Source organism: Notechis scutatus, chromosome 6 (genome assembly GCF_049901735.1).
Source record: "Notechis scutatus isolate UNSWTSFEM ecotype Mainland chromosome 6, rNotScu1.2, whole genome shotgun sequence".
In the NCBI taxonomy this organism is placed as follows: domain Eukaryota; kingdom Metazoa; phylum Chordata; class Lepidosauria; order Squamata; family Elapidae; genus Notechis; species Notechis scutatus.
The window spans coordinates 14,485,203-14,502,577 of NC_142014.1; the positions used below are offsets into that span (position 1 = coordinate 14,485,203).

Sequence of the window (17,375 nt, forward strand, 5' to 3'; positions counted from 1 at the left end):
GGGAGGGAGAGAAAGAGGTGATGGAGACAGAGAGATTGTGATTGAGATTTTCCTGTGTTCTTACCAGCATTACAATTCTGTATTTTGAATCATGGAAAGTTGTTTGATAAGGCAAACACCATGATGGAGAAGGTGCTATTGTATGTGGTTGTGTATTGAATCATATTTTGACTTGGAAATCAATTTATTTTTTCCCTTCCTTTATTACATTGTTGTTAAACATATGTATTATATTATTTTGGTACAACTGGCATTTATGTTGCACAGTATCGACAAATTAATACTCTGATGTTTAGATAATTTAGACATCAAATCTTTTTGAATGTGATAGTTTGGAAGTTAGCTGTGGCTCTGCAGTAGAACTAAGAATCATAGAACTGCATATTTGAGAAGGATCCAAAGTATAATTTAATCCAGCCCTTTGCAATAAGCATGAAGACCAATTTCTAATATCTGAACAAAGAGGGTGATTTTGCAGGACCACAACAAATTGAGAAATACGATTTTGCTTTTCTGAAATGCCTGGGAAATCCATATATATCCTTTGTATGTATACCCACAAATACCCACATAAATAATATCCATTCCCATGGTAATGCTATGGTATTCTTGCTTTCCAGAAAAAGATGAGTATTTTTTTTTACAAGACACAGCATATGCAGGTTTATATATTGCAGAGTTTTTGAGACTTTGAAGCTCCATGCATTTTGGAGTAGAAATTAAACAAGCCTATCAGCCAAGAATTTAGGATCTTTTGTGGAAAACTCTACTCTCTTTTTCTTTCTCCGATTACAGTACTGTTTTCCAAGAAGAGATAGTTTTCTAACTGGCAATCTTTATTCTGAAGGCCCCTAGATTGGATTGCAAAGAGTGGTGGAGTGTGCACTTTAAAATGCCATTTAAAATGTAATCAAAGTCCTTGTATGATTTATCACTATGAGTTTGTAGGGTGGAAACAAATGCAGCCTAAAACTAAAACTTTACTTTGTAGAAAAATATGAGTCAAAGCAAATGGTTTCTGATACTCATGTTCATTCAGCCGTGTCTGATTTTGACCTTACCTGTTTTCTCTTCATGTTGCAGTATATTCATTCCGCTGGAATCATTCACCGGGTAAGTTTCAATCCCTGATAAGATGCTTTGTATACTTCTGCACTGACTAGTTTTATCGTCTTAAATTTAACCCTATTTTAATAGTCTTTTCATTCTGATTCAGGACCTGAAGCCCAGTAACTTAGCTGTTAATGAAGACTGTGAATTAAGGGTAGGATTCATGCTATTTTGATTCCCTCCTCTCTTTCTCTCTCTGCCCCTCTTTGCCCCCGTTTCTCTGTCTCTCTCTGTCTCTGTCTCTCTCTCTCCCTCTCTCTCCTACCTTCTCTCCCTCCCTCTTCCCCATCCTCATCTCATCTATCAAAATGTGCGGCCAATCTCACCATAAGACAACTCAGGGAATCTTACACAGTTAAAAGCAATAGAATTATACAAATACACACACAGAGTAACGATAAAATTTGAAATTGTGGTAAAGAGATGGAGAGGGAAAGGAATAAGATGTGCAAGCAAATCATTGTCCATTATTCCCTAAGCTAAATAACATTTACAGAAAGTGTGATATTGATAAAATTATTAATTTAAAAGTGATAGGAATCATCTTGATTATTAAATAGGCTGCTGTGGAAGTTTTGGATCTTCATTCATGACAGTAATTGCATCTAAGTAACTGCTCACAGTGGCATATTAGGCCTTGCAAGTATAAATGAAAGAGTAGATATATACGGTATCTACATTGCTGGAATTAAAGCCTAATATTTGGAAAGGAAGATTAAATGCTATATATTAGCAACAAATAGGAATCTCCTGAATAGATGACAAAATTACTATTGATTTTTTTTCTGAATGTTTATACCAAGATATGAAATTCTGTTTTAGGATATGTCACTTAATAATGATTGTATCCCAATTTAGGTAGTAATGCAAAATAATGTTTTGTCCAAAGATAAATATGGACATTGATAAGAATATAAGTAATTATACAATTAAATAGAGCAGTTAAAAATTATTCATCACTTGAATACTGTTTCGTGGAATGGGAAAACTTGTCAAAAGACACAATCTGAACAACAAGAAGTGGCATTTACATTTGACCCACAATGGAATCTGTGCTCCAGAAAACGTTACCCATAAAATAATCCCCTTCCTACTTACCAGTAACATTTTCACACAAAAAATTACCTTGTTCAAGAGAAAATGATCCTGATAATTAAGTGAAGGAGAATATATAAAAAGCCAAATAACTTCAAATAACGTTGTTCTGGATTTGGTGAAAGAGAAGGGGGGAAAACCCTTGGCATCACTAGAAAAGTTAACAACAGCAACTACATCTTAGTTGAGTGTTTCTCAACCATGTCAACTTTAAGATGAGTGAACTTCAACTTTCAGAATTCCCCAGTCATCATGCTGGCTGGTCCTATTTAGCTGTCATTTGTTCATCATTGCTACAGAGCTTTGTAGCGGTCATAGATTACAAAAGAAATGATATGTTTCTAAGATGTATATAATCAAAGTCTTTGGATCTTCTTTCATTTAAAAATGAAATTGTCCTGTCTTATAAATGTAAATTATATATTTGAATATGGTGAATTTGAAAGCATGTTGACCCAGTATAAAGTTTCATGCCAATATTTGCGTGATTAGGCATTCTATTAATCCCTAATTTGATTGTCTGGAATAAAGTCCATATATCTTTGTATTGCAGTTATCTCTTCCACCCAAACTCAACATTTTCCTTTGTAGTAGAACATAATTCTCCCATCCTGTGGTCAGATGACTTGATGCTCTATTTATGTTACTTTCCCATTCCTGGAAATTGGAACCCCTGTTGTATGTGTAAGTTCACCTATGTGATTAATAGGCAGTGCCTCAGACCCTATAACAACCTGATATCCGATCCATTGAATTGACCTCTAAACAATTACGTTGGGGTCTGCAGACGAGGACTGAAATGGTGGACTGTCTTCTATCACCCCTGCCTGTTGGCATGCTGAATTAGACCTACTAAGTTGAACAATACCCAAGAGCCACAGGTTCCTTAACGCTGTGCTAAGCCATGCAGCCTGGTATTGGTGGGCATAAAGTTCTTTCTTCAGGGGTATAAATCAGCCAAATATTTATATTTTAGCATCAAGGTACTATCTTAAAAATCCAGCCTCTCTATGATTTGAAGCATACAGTGAATTAAAATGCTGGTGTTTTAGCCAGATATTTAAGATAATAATACTATTCCACTGAAATCAATCTCAAAAATATTGTCATCCACTTTATGCCCTTTACCACAAGCCTCTGTCAAAATTCAGTTTTTCCTGCCAGTTTTATATTTGGGTCTGTGCTGGCTTTAAGAAAAGATAGTGAGAGATGATCAGAATAAGCTGAGATAACCTATTGCGTTATTGTTCAACAGAATTACATGTTATTTTTCTTCAAACCACCCCTCAATTTGTTGTGCTCTATCTCATGGCCCTCTGCAGAGCAGAAAATTGCTGTATAACCTGTCGTGTAATTTAAAGGCATAAGGACTTTGTTAGTTTGAACAACTACTGTTTTTTTTTTTCAATTTCCCTGGATTTGAATCATGAGATGATAAAGATTATAATTATATCCTCTCTTTGTTTTGTATAATTCAAGGAATGTACAAAAGCAGCTGCCAGTTTCCCCAACAACAATAAACCTATGAATTTGTGGGTTGGGCTGAGGACGAGTTACTGGAAAAGAGTCACCCAGTTGGCCTATGGGAGGACTGGAGCTCACGGACTCTTGGTTTCTAATCCAATACCTAATCCTGTACCAAATTGGCCCTCTGGTTTGGTTGTCTTGTCAATGCAGTTTTTAATGAGTTACAATAATCAGAATAAAAAGGAGTGGGAACATTTAATATAACTAAAATAATAGGAAACTTTATTCATGATTATGTAGATTTTAGACTTTGGCTTAGCCCGGCAAACTGATGATGAAATGACAGGCTATGTGGCAACCCGATGGTACAGAGCCCCAGAAATCATGTTAAACTGGATGCATTATAATCAGACAGGTAAAGTAAATATTATTTCTTACTGATATGTACTATGGTGTGTGTGTGTGTGTGTGTGTGTGTGTGTGTGTGTGTGTGTGATGACCCGGGGCATGGCACAAAGGCACACAGTCAAATAATCAATAAGAATCCCTTTATTATTTCCCACTTTGCCCCCAATGTCCTGGTTACCTTCTGGCTGGAGAAAAACTCAGGAACAGCTTTTGACTGCAGAAAATTAAGTCCAAAACATGGTCAACACAAACTAAATTAAAGTCCAATCAAGCCAAACTGAAGTAATTAGTTTGGCAGGGCAGGAACAAGAATTTCAGACTTGAAGGCACGGCAAAACTCACACGGTTGGGAAGACACCAGGAACATAGATAAGCAATGACAGCACAAGATAAAGTCACATTTGCTCCCAGCAGCCTGCCGCACACAGTCTGCCTTTCTTATAAACTATGTTCCCAGCTGTAGCTAATGAAGGTAATCAGGGCCCTTTCCTTCCCCATAAGCCACACAACCCATGTTGCTCTCTTCTCTGTTCCTCCCTGCGTGCCTTAGGATGAAGAGGGGGTGGGCCTGGGTCTTCCTCTGAACTTCCTCTCCCTTGTTCTATCTCTCCCCTGCTCTGCCCAGCTGGACTTTGCCCTTTCCCAGTTTCCTCCACAGCCAACAGAGCCACACTCCCATTCCCTGTCAGCTGTTTGGCTTCCTCCTCGGATTCAGACTCTGACAGGGGCATGACAGTGTGTGTGGATCGATGGATGGATGGATGGATGGATGGATGGATGGATGGATGGATGGATGGATAGATAGATAGATAGATAGATAGATAGATAGATAGATAGATAGATATAGTAAGGTCTTGGATTATACAGAATGTCTTGACTTGTGTATTTATGTCTTGGCAGTTGATATTTGGTCAGTTGGATGCATCATGGCAGAGCTGCTGAAAGGGAAGGCTCTTTTTCCAGGAAATGACTGTATCCTTCTTCTTACAACCCCCACCCCACTCCCCAACCCAACAAACATGGTAACAGGCTGCAGATCTTGCTTTGCACTTAAAGCTTTTAAGGCAATATTAGACATTAAGCAAAATTGCTATAGCAAACGTGTAACAAATAGCTAAAGTGACTGTTTTTCACAGCCGGTAATAGCCATAAAGGCTCAGAACATAATGTGTCATTAAGCTGCAGTAGACTGACTGAATTTTGTTCTTGTATGTCTCATTTAACTAATGACCAGCAAACAAACACAGCTTACAACTGCCAATAGTTTGTGAGTTGCTGTTGAAGGCCAAAGCTACTGGGTAATTTGTTTGGTAAGCCTGAAAGCTAATGGTGGCTCTTATAAGAAGCTGCCCTTGAAGCAAATTAAGGAACTGGGCAAATAGTTTGTGATGTGATGTAATAGTTTTTGAATAACAAGACCTGGTGATTTTCACACTTCCCACCTTAATTTCAAGGCTACATGGATTTTAGAGACTGGTGTTACAAGATAACGCTGATTCAAAAGCCTGAACAGAAAATAATTTCATTCACAATGAAGGGAACATAGGATATTTATATAACATTAGAAAATATGGTTCCTTTCAATGGCCAACATAAGGTATTCCCTTGGTTTGGGCCATTATACCATCTCATTTTTGAAGAGAAAGACACATAATTGTTCTGCATGAAGAATAATAGTGTTCAATGATGTTTAAGCTCTTTCAAGCAAATAATGGCCTGATTGAAAACTGTCCAAGTTGAGATGGTGAGTAATGGTGAAATGTATTCTGGTGACTTTAAGAAATCCAATATAATTGTGTTTACTTATTTGGCTTGTTTGCATGGGTTAATATGATACGTGAACCTACCTATTGTAGTTTTATGATATGTAGGAATCATCTGTGGCTTGATCAGCAACAATGGTTTTAAAACTTATTTATGATCCGGGCCAATTTGTTGATAGAAGTATCCATCTCTGTACATCATCTTTTTATTCTCCTTTCTGTTTTAGATAGCAAAACAAAAGAACTATGTGTGCGTTGGGCAGTTTATATGTGCATATATCTCCTTTGCTATCTTTCCTACCTTTCTTGTAGTTTTCTTAACCTGTTACAGATATCGACCAGCTGAAACGAATAATGGAAGTAGTTGGTACACCTAGTTCTGAACTTCTCAAAAAAATATCATCAGAACATGTAAATATGATTTATTAATAGGATCATAATTAATTTTTCATTTAATCCAGGGGTGTCCAACCTGGGCAACTTTAAGACTTGTGGACTTCAACTCCCAGAATTCCTCAGCCAGCTTTGCTGGCTGAGGAATTCTGGGAGTTGAAGTCCACAAGTCTTAAAGTTGCCAAGGTTGGACACCCCTGATTTAATCTGTTACATGACTGACACTGATTTTCTGACAATGTTCTTTTCAGTTGCATGTTTTTATCAAGTTGATTTTCAGATATGAGTGATCTTATTATTATTTTTTTTCAAAAACGCAACCTCCAAAGAATTGGTGTTTTGAACATGACTACATTGTGGGTTTCTGAGTATCAAACAATCAATAAAAAAACATTTGATTTCTAGTCAACATAATTAACCAATTGCTGAAGCAAATATTTATGGAGAAGCACTCTTAGGGAAGTAGCATGTTACTTAAAGAAGTAAATTTGGTGTAGGACTTATTTTGTTATTGTTTTTTTCAAGTTAATCTTCCAACATGTTTGAAGTTAATGTATATGGACTCTTGTTTCTTAAATATATACATCTAATTAGAGTTCTATGCAAGTGAAACAATGGAAGTAAATAGTAAGATGCTTTCATCTGCCAAGAGACATTATTTCCAACCTTAAAATCACCATATTTTGCTATAAATACGGTATTTTAAGGGGAGATAACCTTTAGGAGATGATAGCAGCTAACCATTTACTTCCATTTGTCTTTAAATATGCTTAGAACTCTAATCTAGTTTCTTATATAGAAACAAGAGGCCGTTTGTTGGCCTACATTGACTTCTAACTTGTTGGAAGATCTCTGCTGAAGAGCAAACCACTTGCCAAATATAAGGCTACACCAAACTTCTTGGAAATTACATCTTTAAGAAGAATAGTACTTTTCATCTGAATTCTGCCAAACATTTCCTAACATGCCCCCCCAAAAAATCTCTATAGTTTTTGGCACTATAGAAAGAATGGCATTTTGATCTTTCTAGTCTTGAAAGGCTCCTTGGACCTTTATAGTGGTGGTCTCTATTAAATGATAGTTACAATGTGCAGCTTGTGTGGATCTTATTGGAGTAGAAAATTATGGCATCTTTTCTATAATCATATCTGTCCTTGGTCTTTTTTACAGATGTACATATAATTAAAGAGATTAGGAAGCTCAGGAATTTTATTCTGTCTAATTAAAATCTACATTGAGCAGCAAGATAAACGAAAAGAATGATGAAAGATACCTTCATCTTCTGTTTCTCATTCTACTATATAATTTGTACATTTTATAAATATTTGGGGACATTTGGTTATAACTGAGTGCAGTTACAAGTCATATTTTCAGGGGTGAGCCATTTAATCTCAAACTTTTAATTTATGTATGTTTATGCAATTTCACGTTTGCAGGCCAGAAAATATATAGAATCTCTACCATACATGCCTCAACAGGATCTGAAAGTAGTATTTCGTGGAGCAAACCCATTAGGTAAATATTTATTATTCACTACCGTGTTTCTCCAACAATACCGCCTCCCCCAATAGGAAGTCCCAGCATGCTTTATAGGCATAAAATCAAATTAAGCCCCTCCCCCAAAATTAAGGCCTATATTAAACATGCAAAATGGGGAGGAATGGCGGGGGGGTTGCCGTTAGGAAGTACTTTTGTTGCATACCCGGATATGGTGCTGCCTGCGTTGACTTTGGCGTTGGTGGGGCACTTTATATCGGGAGACCTTCCGCCACCGTTGCTTTCCCTTCTCCCCGTGATGCCGCGGCATTTACAGCAACGCCACGGCATTTGGCACAGCCACGCGTGGCCAGCCAGGGCTCCTCCCTGCAACCAGAGCCCAGCGGAGACACTCGGCTTCAGGCGCTCCTGTCACCGCCTTCCCTTCGCCTTCAAAGGCAAAGCCAATTCTTTTAAAAATGATGCCCTACTACCAGTGCGACAAAGACTCCCCTGCCCGAGAGGGCAGCCCAACCCCATGTGGGGAGGCGAATCTCCCGGGGCCACAGCACAGGATCGGCCCACCCCGGGAGAAGCGCACAGCCGCCATCCCTGCCTGGCGCTGGGCAGAGCGTAAAGAGCTTCGCCTGGGGCATCCAGCACAGCTGACAGGTGGGCCCTCCTGTCCGGCGGCAGAGCTCTCACCAAGGCAGCAAGCACCTCCCCGCCGGACCTTCCACTCATCCCGCCAGGGCCACGCAGGTTGAGCAGAGCTGGGAAAGCGAGCCATGGGTGCGCGTCCGCCTGCCAAGCAAAGGGAAGGCGAAGGGAAGGCGGCGACAGGAGCGCCTGAAGCCAAATGTCTCCGCCGGGCTCCGGTTGCAGGGAGGAGCCCTGGCTGGCCGTGCGTGGCTGCACCAAATGCTGCAGCATTGCTCGTGGCAGCAGGGGAGAAGGGAAAGCAACGGTGGCGGAAGGTCTCCCAATACGAAGTGCCCCACCAACGCCGAGGTCAACATCCAAGCCGTTGCCACCCACCCGCCCGAGGATACAAGGGGGGGAATTAAGTCACCCTTGAAAAGATGGCCCAGCCGTTTTTTCAGGGGTCAAAAAAAAAAAAGGCTCGGCCTTATTTTGTGAGAAACACGGTACTATTCTAGGAAGAATAATCACTTTAAATGGAAAACAAACCATTACTACAAATTTCCAAATATCTTCCATTTAATACTGAGACTGGTTATAAAAATTGCATTGGGTATAGACATACTCCAGATGAATTACTCCTTCAGACCATTTTATTTATAAACTAAGGATTATTTCTTTTTCATTGTATTGATTACTTTTAATATAAATATTCTGTAGGAGAGGTATATGAGAAAAAAGAGATAGATAGATAGATAGATAGATAGATAGGCATAGGAATAAAAAATTTGGTCGTAATTTGCAAACTATTATTATGTAAACAGTGAATCCTTTATTGTCAAGGTTCCCAAACATTTTGGGAGTGTAGCTGCTTTTGGAATTTTGAGTCTTGAGAACATAATGTGGATATATCACAAAACAGGTACCCTGCAAGGGTCTTGCTCATTCACAAAATAAGCACTGGGTTACATAAATAATGAAATATCTGCAAGGGAAGCAAGCAAACGGCAGGCAGAGAGTGCCAAAGATCCACAGTTCATCCCTAACTATATATTCTTTTCTATTGGAAATAAATTGTTACACATAATTTGTATCTCAAGTATTGCTGCCTGAGATTAGGTTGGAAATTTTGGCAGTGGAATTGAAAATATGTAGACTTTCTTAATGGTTAATTTAAAATGGATCAGCTGCTTTATATTACTTCCATTTTTGGTATCTAGCTGTGGATCTTCTTGAGAAGATGCTCATCCTGGACAGTGACAAAAGAATAACGGCCTCCGAAGCGCTTGCACATCCTTATTTTGCTCAGTATCATGATCCTGAGGATGAACCAGAAGCAGAGGTGTATGATGAATCAATAGAAAATAAAGAAAGGGTTATAGATGAATGGAAAGGTAAGAAAGTATTTTCTTGGAGCGTGAATGTTATGAATGCTTATAACACATACTAAGCATTATTAAGTATCACAAAGATACATTTACAGAAAGTGAGTCCACGCAGCCTAAGTAGCAGAGTCAAATATCAATGAAGGGTTAAATTGCCCATAATCCCCTTTTTTATTTTAGAGACTTATTTGATTTATTTTTATTTCTTATTTTACAAGACATATTCCCATCACACACTTTTATGGATGGCCTAATTAGATGTTTGTGCAGAAGCTCAGGAAAATGTACATAGCTTTCCAATCCTTCTGGTTTTCCCCATAATAACAATAGGTTGGACTAACCAGGTTGGGCTAACCAGCTCAAAAATCACCAAATGAGCTTCCATGAATGCAGGTGAGCTAGAATGCAAGTCTTCTGAGTTCCAGGTCAACACATGAACCACTTTACCAGACTGCCTCTCATATATATAATTTTAAGATATAATTCGGACGTTAAACGTATTTGAGGTTAAAAGAAATCTTCAGTGCCAGGTTGCAAATATTGTTTCAGCTAGGACATATCTGGAGTGCAAACTCAAGGCAAGAACTTGACGATAGCCTAGAATATCTAGTATCTGGTAGTTCTCTGTATGTCTTTGGTGCCATTTACTATTCATGTGGGGAAAAAATGGACAAAAAAAATGAAAATAGGGACATATAACTAAGGCAGAGTTATATCAGAGTTTATATCAGCATATAGCCTGAATCTGCAAAGATGAAGTCAGGAAAGCAAAAGCTTAGAATAAACTAAGACTTGCAACAAAAGTCAAAGATGATTTTAAAAAAAAGTTTCTTTCAGCATATAAATAACAAGGAAAAAGACAAGGAAAACAGTAGGTCCACTTAAGAGAAAGATGGCAAGAAAACAACAGGCAGCAGAGATAAAGCAGAACTGCTTAATTCATTCTTTGCATTAGTCTTCATGAAAAAAGTAAGTATAAATCAACCTACCAAAAACATAACTGTAAAAGACAGACTAGAAACAAAAATTAAAATAAGCAAGAAAATGGTTAGAGAACACCTATATGATCTTGACGAATATAAATCACCACGATCTGATGGATTATATCCCAGAGTTCTAAAGGAGTTGGCAAATGTTATGTCGGAATCATTGTACCATATCTTTTAAAAATCCTGGAACACCGGGAAATTACCTCAGGATTGGAAAAGAGCTGATGTGGTTTCCATCTTCAAAAGGGGGGGAAAAACAGACCCAGGAAACTACAGACCAAACAACTTAACAGTAATACCTGGGAAGATGCTGGAAAGGATAATCAAAAAACAGATCTACAAACGTCTAAAAACAAATAAAGTTATAACTAAAAGCCAGCTTGGATTTGTTAAAAACAGATCACGCCAAACCCAATCCTATTTCATTCTTTGATAAACTGAGTAAATCAATAGACCAGCGAATGCTGTGGACATAGTATCTTAGATTTCATTAAAGCATCTGACATGGTAGACCACAAAGTATTTCATGGTAAGCTAGAAAAATGTGGAATAGACAACATCATCACCAGATGGATTTGTGACTGGCTGACAAACCATACACAACAAGTCATCCTTAATGGTACTACATCTACATGGAGGGAAGTAAGCAAGGTTCCATCTTAGGCCCCGTACTCTTCAATATCTTCATAAATGACTTAAATGAGGGAATAGAAGGAGAACTCATCAAATTTGCAGATGATACTAAGCTGGCAGGAATAGCCAACACCCCAGAAGACAAGCTCAGGATCCAAAAAGATCTTGACAGATTTGAACAATTTGCCCTATCCAACAAAATGAAATTTATGTGGAGAAAAGCAAGGTTTTACGCTTACGCAGGAAAACCAAAGGTACAAGTACAGATCAGGCAAAACCTGGCTCAAAAACAGTAACTGAGAGGGACCCAGTGGACAATCACTTAAATATGAGCCAGGAGTGTGCGGCAGCAGCCCAAAAAGCTAATACAATCCTTGGTTGTATAAACAGAGGCATAGAAGCGAAATCACGTGAAGTATTAGTACCACTTTATTAAAGCCTTAGGCCACACCTGAAATGTTCTGATTCGTTTTGGTCACTATGTTACAAAAAATGACACTTTTGAAAAAGGACAAAGAAGAACTAAGATGATTAAAGGCCTGAAGACAAAAACATATGAAGAATGGTTGCAGGATTTGGGTTTGGCTACTCGAGAGAAAAGATGAAGTGGGGTGGGACATGATAGCAGAATTCAAGAATTTGAGAGGTTCCCACAAACAGGATGGAGTCAACTTATTGTTCAAAGCACCGGAGGACAAAAGAAACAATGGATGGAAACTAATCAAGGAGAGAAGCAACTTGGAATTAAGAAGAAACTTCCGAACAGAACAATTAACCAGCGGAATAGCTTGCCATCAGAAGTTGAAGGTTCTTCATCACTGGACAGTCACATGTCTGAAATGGTATAGGGTCTCCTTTGAGCAGGTGGTTGGAAGGTTCCTTCCAGCTCTCTTCTGACGATGCTCACTGACAAGATATGGTACAGTAACTTTAACTCCTCCATTCTCTTGATTTGCTGTTGAAATAACTTTTAGAAACATAAAGATGCCCCGCCTGCTGACGACCTTCATACCAGCATGTGCCATTTCATCCTGGTTTAGTACTGGCAACGATTAGTGCGCACATGTCTACAGTAATTCCCCACTGAATTTTCATCAAAACTGTTGCAAGAGCATATGAATAGATTAAGGAAATTACTTTGTTTCATAACGTCTGGTGTGCCTTTTAACAAGCTTCAGGAAATTCTTTCCAGTAATGTTTTCCTTCCTTTAAAAAAATGCAGGAAAAGGCTAGAACAATGTGGAAAATTCTTGTTTTAAGAATTGGTGGATATGGCTAACACATGGATACTAGGCTGTTCAATTTTTTTCATTAACCTTAAGCACATTTATTGATTGCAACATTAAACACATATGCTTTCATGCTTCCAAATGCTAAAAAATTGTGTCCATGACGTCTCACACAGAACTTTTCTTTCAATAATTTTAAAGGGTATTTATTTCTTTGTCAACTTCTAAGAAGCCAGACTTTAAAAAGTAAGGGGTTATTACTATTTTTTAAAAGCCTCTATGATTCCATTTTATTTATTTGAACTAAAGCCCTATACAAAAACAAAACAAAACAGGTCATTGGTTTTGTTGATATTTGAAGTTCCAGTGGTGGGATCCAGTATATGTCCTGGATATGTACTGGACAGGTGCAGTTGTACCAGGTTTGTGGTTGTTATGGCAGGTGTTAGACTCCAAGTCACCCTCAACTAGGCAGTTTCAATATGTATATTTAATCCCAAGTCAAGATTTCTATGACAATTGAGTGATATTCTAGAGTTGACTCATACCCTGGAAAACAAACTAATGTAGAGTATGGTTGGTACATGGATAGTTTCCCTACATTAACCCAGCCTCTCGTTTGCAGCCGCCCTCATAATCAACAGATTATCAAATAATGCTTTTGAAAAGCAAGGTAGAAGTCTTCTAAAAAAAGAGTTCACTAATTACACATCCTCCAATCCTAGCTGCATCGTGGTGTGTCCAGACAAACATGGCTTGGAGAAATTAATTCCAGATCAGACTTTCATGTAGAATTAAATACTCAATAATTATTGTGGTTCGCTAGCAGCAGGTGCGGACAGCTGAGATCTTGGAGAGCGAGAACTTGGATGAGGGGCTTGTGTGTGATGCAGGGATGGGGCCAGGACCATCAGGGAGTAGAATGCTGCCTTCGGAGATTGTGGAGGCTGGCAGCAGTGATGAAGAGGTCCCCGAGGAGCCTGTGCCCAGTGTGCGCGCGTGCAGGGCTGCTTGAAGGAAAGAGCAGCTGCAGCAGCACAGGTGACTTGGGAGTAAGGCTGTAAGGTAATAGCCCCTCCCTTAAGAGATAAAAGCCAGCTGAGAAACCGGAGTTCTTTGCAGGAAGCAAATAAGTTTTTGCACTCAAGCCTTGTGGACATTCCAAATATCTTGGTTGGTGTTTGGAAACTCTTTATGTTTGAAATATTTCTTAATAACTTTAACTAGTGTTCTTGGCAGCCTTGCACAACCTTGGCAAGGCTCATTCTTATCAGAGACAATTAATTTGAAACAGCCTTTTAACCGTGAAGGAACGGAATTCGTAAAGAATCATTAAAAGGTTTTGCTGTTACCTGTTTCGTGTTTGTTTCCTTGGAACAAAGTTTGGCTCAGTACAATAATGGAAGTTTTTCTAGCTATTCAAAAGCGATATTTTGGGCCATATGCACCATCACCAAGACATTCTTGTATGGACAATTACATGAAGAGGAGGCCATACATCAACCTAATGTCCTTCCCCTAACTTCTAAGTTGCAGCCTTCCAATTTATTTCCTGCAGTTTTCATGTATTTCTATTCCTTGAAGTAATTTTATGTGAAAGCAACAGTGTGTTCATAAACTTACATGAAACTGGTAATAAACAGAATCTGTATAGAAAATAACAAATCTGAGCTGTAACACAAAGTAAATTAAGCCAAACAAAATGTTCATACTATAGCAAGAAGTAAGCATTTCTCATATAATCTTTTCAAGTGTGTGGGTTTTGTTCATAGTTTTCATGCCCTATAGCTTTTTAACTGCTAATATTTCATATTAAAATGTTTCACTTTCTCCTTTACCTTTGCTCTTTTTTTTTTGAAGAACTAACATATGAAGAAGTGATCAGCTTTAAACCACCTGACTTGAAGATGGATAGCCTTGAAATTGAACAATAAACCCAGACTCCTCTTTTTGCTATGCTTTACTCTGAAGACTATAAAACATCTAGCATTGCAATTCAATTTCCTATATGACAAGCATAGATTTTACAATCCAAAGATCTTGGAAAAGCTACAACAATGCAAGCAAAACAGTCTGAAGAAACATACATTGGGAAGGGAATTGTCCTGTACTATGAATGTAATAATTGCAGAACATTAAGTACTGCTTCATTCTGAAAAATGATGCACTGAAGTTTGTCTTTTTAAATTTTGTCTTCTCTGCATGTTTCCCAGTGTGATGCCAAAAATTGTGCTTTTTTTTTTTTTTAAAGAGATTATTTTCTCAAATTGTATAATTAACGCATGAATGTATGTGGAGACAAATAGAAATCCATAGAAGCAATTTCTTATTTTCAAGCATTAGGGTGTTTTTTTTTCTTCTTTTTAATTTATAGTTAGTGCCATTAGGAAAAGGGGCCAGTGTTATAAACTAGACATACAGAAAAATATACTTGTAGTTTTACCTGTAGCAGTTTCAAGAACATGAGTGAGCAACAATTACAAGTCAGTCAAATTTATTGTTTCCTGGTAGTATTAAAATTTGTCATTGTTTCTCCTATAGTTGTAGAAAAGTGCAGGACACAAGTTTTATTGGGAATTTTGCACTACAGTACAAGATCCACAGCATGAGGTCTGGAGGAATAGAGTTTTATCTTCCATGGTTGAGCTCTTTTGAAGATAACTCTCTGCTAACACAATTTTTCCTGTAATTTTGCAGTGCCTCTCTTTCCATCTTCTTTTCAATAAACTGTTTCCTTTTCTAGATTCCTATAGCTTTTGTTTGACAACTGCATTTTAATCTAACAGATATGGAATACTATGAATGGTCTGAAAGAAAAGCGAGTTTCTGGAGAAATAACTGTTCATCAAAATATGTTGAGGATACAAGTGGGCAGTCTAGCACATGATACTAACTAGCAAAGCATGGTTGCATCAACATTGCAGGACTATGGGCATTAAAAACAAAACGGTTCAAAAGAAGATGTGTCCTGCTAATAACCTTGTGAAATGGGGTCCAAAGGTATCTTTAATTTTGTTTCCTCCATTCACCCTCCTCTTATAACATGTATTGGGACTTCTTGAGGGAATACCTGGATGTTAAGATCTGCAGATCCTTCCTCAGGTCTCTTGCTTTATCTGTGAAAATTACAATAACACTTAGACTTGTATACTGTTTCATAGTGCTTTACAGCCCTCTCTAAGTGGTTTACACTACAGAGTCAGCATATTGCCCCCAACAATCTGGGTCCACATTTTACCAACCTCGGAAGGATGGCAGGCTGAGTCAACTTGAGCCTGGTGAGATCCAAACTGCCAAATTGCAGACAGACGGCAGTCAGCAGAAGTAGCCTGCAGAACTGCATTCTAACCACTGTGCCGCTGTGTCTCTTACGTTATAAATAAGACTGGAAATATCTGATGACTAGGAATAGCTTCCTGGAGATCCCTATTGAACAGACTACAGGGAAAATAATTGAAATCCAGATTTTTTTAGTGAAAAGAATGTACACCGATTATCCTAAAGATACTTATAGAAAAAGGGAATAGCAATAAACAATTCCCATCTCCTTGTCCTAATGTTTTGTTTTCCAAGTTTAAAGTAGCAAGTATAATGTAGGCAACTGTTGCTTTGATATAAACAGCAAAATGATAAAACCTGCTCTTGAATAAAATTATAGGCAAAAATAAATTGTCAAATATTAGTCATAGAATAGTAACACTTTGCTAAACATTTAACAGCCACTAACTTTGGTCTTTTTGATATTTTGCATTAAGCTTTACATTAAAAAAAAAACTAGAACATTAAAACCATTGTAACAAGATGCTTAAATTTATTAATAATTTGGAGGTATGATTTCATGGCATTAAAATACTGTGGAAGACCTTTCTGTCTTAAAATTACAGTTGACTCATACAATTACTTGTCTGTGTCTAAAAGGCTGAAAAGAATTCACCCCCAATCTATGGATTGCACTATTAGAAGTCCACCGAGCCAGAAGAGGCACCAGGATTGTTCAGATAGGAAATGGACTCTTACAGAAGAAGATTTATTGGATCCAGGGGAAGAAGCAATACAAAAAACATACGAATTCTATTTTAATTGCACTAGGTTTAAATTGTTCAGGAGAATTACTTAGGCGGGATTTCAAAATTCTGTTTACAATACCCTAGTAACACCCTAATAGTAATAAGGAACATGAAATCCAAGTCTGTCTAAGAGCTTGATGCTGCCATCCTGATCGTTGCATTCTGTGCAATAAGCCATCCTTCAGCTTCTCCCATCTGTCTTCCTTACCTGGCTGAGTGTTGCTTCACAAATCACAGCTGTAATTATTGGGGAGGGGGGAGGCAAAGCAACATCTCTGCTAGATATTGCCTGGAGTCCCCCAGGGAAGAGGAGATTTAAGAAGACATGATGAGGAGAAAAGATTTCACCAAAAGGGAACTAACTGCCTTGTAACTCAAGAAGAAATGCCAAAAGGCAATAATTGCAGTATTTCCCCAGAGCAGGTGCTGGTTCAGCAAAGTTAATTAGCTCAGGACAGCAAAACCAACAGCATCGTGGAGGAGAACTGCAGTAATCCGGGCTGGTGCCAGAAACCTTTTGTGCTGGAAACCCTTTTCCTTACCTGACCAACAAAAGAGGACACATCTGTGTATAGGATTCTCGGTCCCTATTTTCAGCAGAATATTGATAGGGGCACAATTTGTCCCTCTTTCTAAATACCCACTAAAGCTCTGCTACGTTAAGCTGTACATCTTCTAGACTCAAAAAAATAAATCTAAATTCAGTTCTACTCTGTTA

The 17,375-nt window shown here is 38.1% G+C and overlaps 1 protein-coding gene across 1 annotated transcript in view; it reads left to right on the forward strand.

Annotated features, from left to right (window-relative positions):
• MAPK11 (mitogen-activated protein kinase 11) overlaps positions 1–15,334 on the forward strand; it is a 41,664-nt gene extending 26,330 nt beyond the window's left edge. The window contains exons 5-12 of the mRNA XM_026669039.2: positions 1,084–1,113; positions 1,217–1,264; positions 3,973–4,087; positions 4,981–5,052; positions 6,175–6,254; positions 7,673–7,751; positions 9,575–9,748; positions 14,451–15,334. Coding sequence (XP_026524824.1) covers positions 1,084–1,113; positions 1,217–1,264; positions 3,973–4,087; positions 4,981–5,052; positions 6,175–6,254; positions 7,673–7,751; positions 9,575–9,748; positions 14,451–14,524 — 672 coding nt within the window. The 3' untranslated portion in view covers positions 14,525–15,334. The remainder of the gene's footprint in view (positions 1–1,083; positions 1,114–1,216; positions 1,265–3,972; positions 4,088–4,980; positions 5,053–6,174; positions 6,255–7,672; positions 7,752–9,574; positions 9,749–14,450) is intronic.
• Positions 15,335–17,375: the final 2,041 nt, after the last annotated feature.